Consider the following 11,488-nt stretch of genomic DNA (forward strand, 5'->3'; position numbering starts at 1 on the left):
GTTTGGTCGTTTTTTTGGGCCACCACAATGCTTTTCCAATGGGAGTCACATGGTTTGATCAAACATTTGTGTTTGATTGCTGATTGCTGGTGGTGTTCTGCCCCTCCCCCCTCATCAAACAAATGTTTGGTCAAACCATGTGACTCCCATTGGAAAAGCATTGTGGTGGCCCAAAAAAACAACCAAACATTTGCTTGATTGGTGTTTGATACATGTGAATGAGTCCTAGGCCTCACTCACACCTAAAAAACACCCGTCTTGTGTCTTGTCCGTGTTTAATGGCCGCCCCAATGCATTTCCAATGGAAGTCACATGGTTTCACCAAACATTTTTGTTTGATGGCTGTGTTTGGTCAAACCATGTGACTTCCATTGGAAATACATTGGGGCGGCCATTAGACAGGGACAAGACAGCTGTCTCAATAGTGTGACTGAGGTCTGAGAGTGTTCAAATGGAACCATACGGACCTGTAAGAGTTAAGGGGGTTCTTTGCAAATAAAACATTTGAGAACCACCAGTACTAGTTGGACTCCTCATTAGTGTCATAATTAATAATCCTGGAGAAAACCTGGAGAGTTACATTCAGTAAGTGGGTTTTATGATCAAAATGAGAACAATATAATGCTGTAAAACAACATCTAATCTGCTGTTTTTCTTTTTTTTTCTTCTTTTTTTTTTTTTTACCTTTATTTAACCCATTTTGACCTGGGAACGATTCTACAAATGTCTTCTAAATCCTGACAGTTTTCTGAAAAAGCTATGTTTCTATATGTCGTATTTTGATTTTTCCAAAATAGCTAAAGCATAACATAATGCTAACACCAAAAGGGGTTCCCGCCCAAAATGGGTTTTAACCAGTAAAAACACATTGAGACCTGAGTCTCTTTTACAAGTGGGAACTGGACTGGCCAAGAGGCAGAAATAAAACTACACTTCAACACTACATCATAAATGTTATATTTTGGACCAGCAAATACAACATCCATAATAATACACCTCAAAGTACCTCTGAATAAATACAACAAATACCTGGAAGTTATTTCTGTCTATAGAAGTGTCTATTTGTACGTCTCTAAATGTTTTGATGATTTGAGCATGGTGGACCCTATTGGAAACAAGTGTAATGCTTAATTGGGTCGTCCACTCACAGTTAACAGCCTTTGTATTGAGTTTGTGCTTGAAATGTACTGTAATTCTGCAAACTGTTAATACATTCTTCAATCAATCAATCAATGCGGGAACGCCCACTGAGTGGCAAATAACTACTTTCTGGCCTCGACAGCCCCTTCATCCAAACAGAAAAGTCCTCGACAGCCCATTCATCCAAACAGAAAGGTCCTGACAGCCCATTCATCCAAACAGAAAGGTCCTGACAGCCCATTCATCCAAACAGAAAAGTCCTGACAGCCCATTCCTCCAAACAGAAAAGTCCTTCTGAATGCATTAAACAATGTTAAACTCACCAACATTGCAGCTGAATTATCCTCTTTCTATCAAAAGTTTTTGTTTCATAAAAATCCTCCATAGAAACGTTATGAGCTACTTTCTGTCAAGAAATGCCCTGCATTTGATTATTTTTCTAAGTGTCAGAGTTTGGAAGTGCTTGTTTTCAATAACACAACATTTCGCTGCCTCCTGCATTATGGGACATTTAGAAACAGGTGGTACGGCAGGACGGTTGAGTGATTTTCAACGAGCGCTTCCAAACTCCAACACTCCATGCTGCTCAATGTTCTGCCACTCAGTCTAGATGAGGGGGGCGTGTCCTGATGGGAAAATCATGCATGTGCGTACTCTCTATATACACGATCTGAACCGACATAATACATATCTAGGCATGAACATAGGGCTAGTACTCCAAACATGTGCAGATGTTGGACTGAACATCTAAGATGGTCCTTTTGAAACTTATCAAGGGAACTTTCAAAGACAATTTTTACAACAATAGAAGCTTTTGCTGACATTAGCAGATCTACAAGCTCACAACGCGTTGCAGCGCGGCGTGCTGTGAGCTTGTGGATCTGCTATTTTCAGAAGAAAAGCTTTATTCCCGCAATAAAAACAAAACAGACGAGCACAGAGCCCTGAGGATCTCCGCTAAATTATATGGGCTTATATGGTTAGGGGTTGTTTTGTTTAGTTTCGTTTTTTTTCTGCTGTGATTCACAACTGGTTTTCGCTCTTATAGTAAGAGTAATCTATGAAAATCTGGGAACTAAATCGTTACCAAGAAATGTCTTCACCAATGTGTGTCTAATAACATGTACTAAAAGTTTGAAATTCAACTCCTGTGGGAAATTGACTTATTAGCATAATATGTGACCATACCCTTAACATCCTATATAAGGCAAAAAAGTCCAAATTTCATCATTCTTTAAGTAGCATGTGACATATGAAACTAGGGTGTTTTCATGATTCTGAATCCATTCCAAGCATTCGTTTTGCACAAAAAACACTCCTTGGGAGGAAAACGGCCATACAAAGTGATGAGGTCAGCACATTTGGTCAAGTGGATATGGCCTAATTTAGCCCAAGGAGTGTTTTTTTGTGCAAAACTAATGCTTGGAATGGATTCAGAATCATGAAAACACCCTAGTTTCATATGTCACATGCTACTTAAAGAATGATGAAATTTTGACTTTTTTGCCTTATATAGGATGTTAAGGGTATGGTCACATATTATGCTAATAACTAAATTTCCCACGGGAGTTGAATTTCAAACTTTTAGTACATGTTATTAGACACCTTTAGAAACACATTGGTGAAGACATTTCTTGGTAACGATTTAGTTCCCAGATTGGTCAAATACCTGATAAAATGCTCTTAGTATTAGACCTTTTTTGCATTTGTGATGAAGCTATGGCCTAATACAGTGGTTCCCAAAGTGGTGGTCCGGGGACCCCCAGGGGTCCTTGAGAGAGTTCCAGGGGTCCCCAGCTAAATGATAGTTTGGAACCAAATGGACCCTTATGGGTCAGTAATTCCGAGAGTGTACAAATGGAACCAAATGGAAAAACACATTTTTGTTCCAAAAATGTGTTTTGCAAAAAAACACCTGTTGGTGGCGCTATAACAGGCCAATGTGAAAAGGGTGGGATATATTCCTCGGCCTAGTAGGAAAGTCTGTGAAAGATTTCACGTAAATTGCACGCTGTGTTCATGATTTGAGGCTTTTTGTTCATAACGGGCCAGTCCTGCAAACTTTGAAGCCAATCAGGATCGAATATGAAATATCGGACAGATCCGTCTTGAACACATGACTTTAGAGATACTGTCTAACGATTTGTGGGACTTTTGGACAGAATCTGGAGGAGTAATATCCAAAAATGGGTTTTTCAAAAGTCACCCCCCTGGTGGCGCTATAACAGGCCGTTCTGGAAAATGTGGGGCAGAGGTTCATCGTTGGCATCCAGGGAGTGTGCGTGCAAAGTTTGGCATCGACCGGGTTAACGGTGCCGGAGATTAGCTGGTAACAGACGGACGGACGGACACACACTCGCACTCACACACAGACCGAGTGCAAACTAGAAAAAGTGCCCCTCGGGGCACAGGTCTCCACCAGGGCAGGTCAGGTTGTGGCCTCCTGGTGGCGCTATAATAGGCCAATGTGAAAAGGGTGCCATTTCTTCATACGCCTTTGATGGCAATTGGATGATTTGAGGCATTTTGTTCCAAAAATGTGTTTTGCAAAAATCAACCTGTTGGTGGCGCTATAACAGGCCAATGTGAAAAGGGTGGGATATATTCCTCAGCCTAGTAAGAAAATGTGTGAAAGATTTCACGTAAATTGCATGCTGCGTTCATGATTTGAGGCTTTTGTTCAAAACGGGGCAATCTTGCAAACTGTGAAAGCCAATTATAGCCAATTAGGATGGAATATGAAATATCGGACAGATCCGACTTGAGCACATGACCATAGAGATACTGTGTAACGATTTGTGAGATTTTTGGACAGAATCTGGAGGAGTAATATCAAAGAATGTGTTTTACAAAAGTCGGCCTCCTGGTGGCGCTATAAAAGGCAGATGCGGAAAATACAGGTCAAAGGTTTGTCCTTGGCCTCTAGGGAGTGTGCATGCAACATTTCACGCAGATCGGTGCAGTTTTAGGTAAAGAATGTGAAAAGCTGCCTCATGGTGGCGCTATAACAGGCCGCTCTGGAAAATGTGGGGCAGAGGTTCATCGTTGGCATCCAGGGAGTGTGTGTGCAAAGTTTGGCATTGACCGGGTTAACGGTGCCGGAGATTAGCTGGTAACAGACGGACGGAAGGACGGACACACACGGACGCAAAACATACTCTCTCCCCATGCCTTCGGCCTGGTGGAGACAAATGACCCTGTTAAGGTCCATTTGGTTCCATTTGTATGCTCTACAGACCCATAAGGGTCCATTTGGTTCCAAAGTATCATCTAGCTGCAGGGGACCCCCTGGAACTCCCTCAAGGACCCTTGGGGGTCCCCGGACCCCACTTTGAGAACCACAGGTATAAACTGTCATTCCTATAAAAGTCCATATAGGTCCAACAATTACATAATACACACCAAAACGATAATAATAGTAAATACCACAATGAAAAGGAAAAAATTAAATAAATAATTGCATTTTTTTTAATTATCCCCCCCACATTGCGGTATTTATCTATTATTAAAGTTTATTTCATTCATCATGGACTTCCTCTCTACCGCCGCCGGGCGGTGACGTCAGAGGAGCGAAGGCTTTTCGGACTGATGACGGTGGCGGGAAAATGCACCGTGGCGGGAAAGAAAATAACCCCCGCGCCCGACATTAAAGATAGAGGGCGCTGTTTAGCGCCCCACAGACAGACAGACAGTCAGTACACCCATCAGTCAAGTGTAACATGTTATAATATTCTAAAGAAGGAGTTAATAGACGGTGCTGTGGAGCATTCTAAATGCAGACATGTATTAAAATATCCTATCAATCCGCACACTAAAGCTCATAATAATGTATAAATACAGTCGTGCATATTAATGAATTGACATCATGGATCGGCTGCTCTATTTTCTATTCTATGGCTTGTTGTTGTATAGTGAACAGAGACAATTAGATTTAGACTCTCCTAGATTTTATTTTGATCGATTCAGAATCGATAAAATAAATAGGCTACATCTGCAAGAGTCTAAAATGTACATTTATACTCTAAATCTTAGGCTAAGAAGGAGGAGGGAGAGTCGGAGAGAGGAGAAGAAAGGAGGAATTATAATTGTCTCACACACACACACACACACACACACACACACTGTTGCTCTGCCGCCGCGTGGAGATAGAGAGAGGGAGGAGGAGGGGGAAATAGCCCGCATGTTGTTTATGAATGCGAAAAAATTACATAAGGCTTTCATCACCCATTCATTTGGCTGGACTCGTCTCGTATGCATATATATATATATTATTATTTTTAACCTAAAGCACATTATAACTATAGTGTTTTTTTATTTGTTTTTGCATTATTCATTTTTACCACATTTTGTTTCAATAATAATCACCATATATGAGGCGTGAATAAAGTGCATATTAATATATCACCATATTGGTCTAGTACTAATACTACTAGAATAGATAGTTCCACATGTACAGCTGAGAGAGAGGAGAGGAACTACAGTGGTGACTGGTGAGGAGAGGGCTAACTGATCTGTAGTGAGAGGAGAGAGGAGAGGAGAGCAGTAGACCCTGTTAGTGGAGCAGTGAGAGGAGAGGAGAGGAGAGCAGTAGACCCGGGGAACCACAGCAGTGAGGAGAGGGTTGTAAAGCAGCTACCAGTCCCATCCTCCTCCTCAGAGTGACTTGGTGAGGAGAGGAGAGCAGTAGACCCTGTTAGTGGAGCAGTGAGAGGTGAGGAGAGGAGAGCAGTAGACCCGGGGAACACAGCAGTGAGAGGAGAGGGTTGTAAAGCAGCTACCAGTCCCATCCTCCTCCTCAGAGTGACTTGGTGAGGAGAGGAGAGCAGTAGACCGTTAGTGGAGCAGTGAGAGGTGAGGAGAGGAGAGCAGTAGACCCGGGGAACCACAGTAGAGAGAGGAGAGGAGAGGGTTGTAAAGCAGCTACCAGTCCCATCCTCCTCCTCAGAGCTTTAGGAAGGAGAGTGTCTGTCTGTCTGTCAGCATGGCGGTGAACCTGGACAAGGAGGCTTACTACCGCAGGATCAAACGGCTCTACAGCAACTGGAAGGTAACAATACTACTTATTATCACCATTATTATTATTCATATTAATATTCCTGCAGCTAGCAGCAGCAGCAGCACTGTGTCTACAACACACCAGTTAGCCATGTTAGGAAGAGGGGGAAAGTGGGCAGTGGGCCTCATGATGGCCAACATGTCCCCCAATGTCTCCTAAATGTCCTCCCTGGTGTCGCTGGGGGACATTTAGGACACCGTTTAGGACATAGACATGCATGTGTGTGTGTTTACAATGCAGCTGCAGCCTTTCATTCACATTATAAACATGGTAGCTTTTAGCTTTAGCTTCTTGTTGTGTTGTTTGGCTAACATGAAATGGGAAAAGGATGCGTGCGTGACGTCTACACTAAGCGACACACACACACCGTCCGTTTGTCGCGCTGTCATTTTAACTTCCCTAATAAAAAAAACATGCCTTTTAATTTGACCTAATGATTAATTAATAATAATGTTCTAAATTACGCATTTTTTTAAATTAATAGTTGAAAGAGAGGCTTGTAAAGAGCAGTGAAACGAGGTGGAATACATTAATAAACATTATAAAGTTATAACATGTCTGTCAAACTAGCGCCACGCGCGCTGCGGGTCGTTGTGACGTCACAGTCTATCCATGGTGGGGTTTTTCTTCCTCTTGTCTAGTACCACGTTAGCTAGCGTGTTAGCATGTTAGCATGCTAACAGGCTAGCACACAGCTAGCCCAGTGTCCAGAGCTACTGTATGTATAATAAACCATAGTGTTTATTTTTATTAACGTCACATAATGTATCTATAAACATGTTTGTGACAAAACAAACACGCAATGATTTAAATTACAGGTTTTGCATCATTGATTATTATGTAATTTCCTTGCAGTTCATAATCAATTTACTTGGATGGCACACACACACACACACACACACACACACACACACACACACACTCTCTCTCTCTCTCTCTCTCTCTCTCTAAACTGAATATGTGCTTCACATTAAATTAAGAACAAAAAGTATGTTTTGAATGCATGCATTTGTTTTTGTTATAACCCCCCCCCCCCCCCCCATTTCCTCCACACACATTGACAACCTTAGCTCTCTCTCTCTCTCTCTCTCTCTCTCTCTCACACACACACACACACACACACACACACACACACACACGCCTGGTCAAATGTAATGGTGTGAAGTGTCAAGATGCTTCCAGTCAATTTTACAGTTTTCTTAGTAATGATAAACAAGCATCTGAAATAAACTGTCCCTCAGTAACTGTAGAATCTTTTATGATACTAATTATGAATGCATCCAATATATTTCACTTTGCACGACACGACACGTACAATAAACTAGTTGAAATGCTTAAAACAAAGTAAAGAAACAACATTTTTAAAAGGCAGAAAGCGGGATTTTAAATTAATTGGGCAGGGAAAGGAAAGCGAGTCTGACAAGGTGGGTTTTGAGGGAGACTTTGAACATCTGCTGATGTTGCACATGTTTTATTTATTGTTAACTAACTTTGGGGATTTGTAAAATAAACATGTGTTTGTGTATACTAACTAACTAAAGTGTGGTGTTTTTTTGGTTCATAATGTTTGAAAGTGGACAACAGATCAACATGAGTGTTTTGTGAATCTGTGCGTTGACAGAAAGGGGAAGATGAATTTGGCAAAGTGGACGCTCTGGTGGTGTCTGTCGGAGTGGACGAGGAGATAGTGTACGCCAAATCAACAGCTCTACAGGTACGCTATTATTATTATTATTATTATTATTATTACGAGTGGCCGGATTGGAACCACAAGGTTCACAGTTCGAACCCTGTGGGCTCCCCCAGAGTTAGTGTCGAAGTGTCCTTGAGCAAGACTCTGAACCCCTAATTGCTCCTGATGTGCTGGTTGGTGCCTTGCATGGTTTCCCCCTCCATCGGTGTGTGAATGTGTGTGTGAATGTTGTAGTCATCAGGATGATATCGTTACGTCATGTTGTAGTCATCAGGATGATATCGTTACGTCATGTTGTAGTCATCAGGATGATATCGTTACGTCATGTTGTAGTCATCAGGATGATATCGTTACGTCATGTTGTAGTCATCAGGATGATATCGTTACGTCATGTTGTAGTCATCAGGATGATATCGTTACGTCATGTTGTAGTCATCAGGATGATATCGTTACGTCATGTTGTAGTCATCAGGATGATATCGTTACGTCATGTTGTAGTCATCAGGACAATATCGTTACGTCATGTTGTAGTCATCAGGACGATATCGTTACGTCATGTTGTAGTCATTGATTTGTAGTCGTCAGGATGATATCGTTACGTCATGTTCTAGTCATTGTTTTGTAGTCGTCAGGATGATATCGTTACGTCATGTTGTAGTCATTGTTTTGTAGTCATCAGGACGACATTGTTACGTCATGTTGTAGTATTGTTTTGTAGTCATCAGGATGATATCGTTACGTCATGTTGTAGTCATTGTTTTGTAGTCATCAGGACGACATTGTTATGTCATGTTGTAGTATTGTTTTGTAGTCATCGGGATGATATCGTTACGTCATGTTGTAGTATTGTTTTGTAGTCATCAGGATGATATCGTTACGTCATGTTGTAGTCATTGTTTTGTAGTCATCAGGATGATATCGTTACGTCATGTTGTAGTATTGTTTTGTAGTCATCAGGATGACATTGTTACGTCATGTTGTAGTATTGTTTTGTAGTCATCAGGATGACATTGTTACGTCATGTTGTAGTATTGTTTTGTAGTCATCAGGATGACATTGTTACGTCATGTTGTAGTATTGTTTTGTAGTCATCAGGATGACATTGTTACGTCATGTTGTAGTATTGTTTTGTAGTCATCAGGATGATATCGTTACGTCATGTTGTAGTATTGTTTTGTAGTCATCAGGACGATATCGCTACGTCATGTTGTAGTCATAGTTTTGTAGTTGTCATCGCTAGTTTGTTATGTAAGGGATAATGTCTGCCTAGATCAGGTCTGGGCAACTTTGTCGATGGAGAAGGCCACTATATTTCCACACTCACTCCAGAGGGCCACATTGCATATTACGTTACTGTAGCAAAAATAGCCGATCTACAAGCTCAAAACGCGTCGCGGTAGATCGGCTATTTTTGCTATATTTGAATTGAAATCCTGAAAAAAAGATTGCCTTTTTTTTTTTTTTTTTATCCTGAAAAATAATTTCAAATTAATTTAGTTATAGTTATGTTAACGTTATGAACTAAATCCAAACACATTGAACATACAAAAGCGGGTCATGTTTGCATGTTTGGAATTGTAACAGCTGAAATAAATAATATATCAGTATTCTGATATTAACCTGAGGGCCACATTAAGTGAAGGTGGGGCCCCATGTGGCCTCCGGGCCGCCAGTTGCCCATGTATGGCCTTTGTCAGGAGATAAATCACCAACAGGGAGTTTAACCACCAACGTGAAGCGGAGGTGGTTCAACCTTAGAGTATATATGAATAGAGACGGCACCCGGAGGAAACCCTGAGGCGAAATGGACATAGTGGCTGAATTTGGTATTGCATCGCTGTGCCAATTCTGGTCCGTTGACTATCATTGCGCACGTTCATGATGACACGTGAACGCTGTTTCATACGTGAACGCGTGCAATGATAGTCAACGGCACAGCGCATTTACGATTTGGCCCAATTCTTCCCAGAATGCACTCTGTTCCTAACCGGAAGGAGGAGTGAAATCGCCTCATGTGCTTTTGAGCAACTTAATGCAAGTGGATGAGAGGAGGAACCCGGTGCCGTCTCTATTAATATATACTCTAAGATTATATCCCTACAATGACCACCTAGGCAGACATTATCCCGCTTATTACATGGCTACTTAATACATCAATTAATAAATTGACCCAAAACACAACAAAACGAGGTATTTCCTGCTTGCGGTAATTAAAGTATTCCATTAGTGTGGCGCTGGCCGGCGTCTGCCCAGCTGCAGCACAGTCGGAAAACAAGGAAGTGAGTTGATCAAATAGAATCCATTTCCGGGTTTTACTGCTTCGTCTATTTCTCGCTCAAATGTTTTCAAAAACGTTTTTGAGAGCAATGTTTAGCTGTAAATGACATTGTGTGTGTGTGTGTTTACATGGCTGTCATGTTGGAAACAGCAGCAGGTGCTCCGAGGGTTTGATTAGAGACAGCGGTCTGTTATAGAGGCGAGCGGTCTGTTATCAAGACATAACCCACCACTGAATTTGACGATTGACCAATCAGAATCAAGCATTCAACCAAGCCATGTAATAATTAACATAATAATGTAGTTATTATGGCTGCTTGTACAGCAGATTTAAGGTTTTCCATCTCTGGAACAATAACGATCTCAACTGCCATGATTTGTGACAAAAAGTTCTAATCACGCTGTTTTGTATCACAGAATGAAGCTGTATATTTGATGTGTTTTTCCTGTATTGTATATCGGTGGTTCCCAAAGTGGACCCTAACCCAACGGTTAGGGTCCGTTTGGTTCCATTTGTACACTCTGAGTTAAATGAACATTGATTTTACAATATAAATTGGGGGTCCCAGAGATAGAAATGCCATTAAATGAGGGTCCGTAGACTAATATGCAGGTCAAACTGGCGTTCCTTGAAATTAAAATGGTTGAGAATCACTGCTAGAGCCGTAAAAATCTTCTCTTATGGGGGTCCCTTTTCAAATGGGGGTCCGCGGGGCTAATTACCGTCAATTTAGGGGTCCTTCCTTGACATGAAAAAGTTTGGGAACCACTGTTTTATATCACAGAATGAAGCTGTATATTTGGTGTGTTTTCTTTTTCTCCTCGTTTTTTTTAGAAGTGGCTGTTTGGCTACGAGTTGACAGACACCAACATGGTTTTCCTCTGTTTTTAGACGTGGCTGTTTGGCTACGAGTTGACAGACACCAACATGGTTTTCCTCTGTTTTTAGACATGACTGTTTGGCTACGAGTTGACAGACACCAACATGGTTTTACTCTCTGTTTCGAGTTGACAGACACCAACATGGTTTTTCCTCTGTTTTTAGACGTGGCTGTTTGGCTACGAGTTGACAGACACTACATGGTTTTCCTCTGTTTTTAGACATGACTGTTTGGCTACGAGTTGACAGACACCAACATGGTTTTACTCTCTGTTTCGAGTTGACAGACACCAACATGGTTTTACTCTCTGTTTCGAGTTGACAGACACCAACATGGTTTTACTCTCTGTTTCGAGTTGACAGACACCAACATGGTTTTTCCTCTGTTTTTAGACGTGGCTGTTTGGCTACGAGTTGACAGACACTACATGGTTTTCCTCTG

The 11,488-nt window shown here is 41.4% G+C and overlaps 1 protein-coding gene across 2 annotated transcripts in view; it reads left to right on the forward strand.

The window, feature by feature from the left end:
• Positions 1-5,687: 5,687 nt before the first annotated feature.
• Positions 5,688-11,488, forward strand: part of supt16h (SPT16 homolog, facilitates chromatin remodeling subunit) — a 53,820-nt gene continuing 48,019 nt past the window's right edge. The window contains exons 1-3 of one of the 2 annotated variants that reach the window (XM_079507363.1): positions 5,688-5,851; positions 5,992-6,187; positions 7,818-7,910. In XM_079507363.1, coding sequence (XP_079363489.1) covers positions 6,122-6,187; positions 7,818-7,910 — 159 coding nt within the window. In that variant the 5' untranslated portion in view covers positions 5,688-5,851; positions 5,992-6,121. Of the gene's footprint in view, positions 6,188-7,817; positions 7,911-11,488 lie in introns of both variants that reach the window. The other variant, XM_079507365.1, reaches the window with a different exon arrangement.

This window comes from Electrona antarctica (genome assembly GCF_951216825.1).
Source record: "Electrona antarctica genome assembly, chromosome: 8".
Lineage (NCBI taxonomy): Eukaryota > Metazoa > Chordata > Actinopteri > Myctophiformes > Myctophidae > Electrona > Electrona antarctica.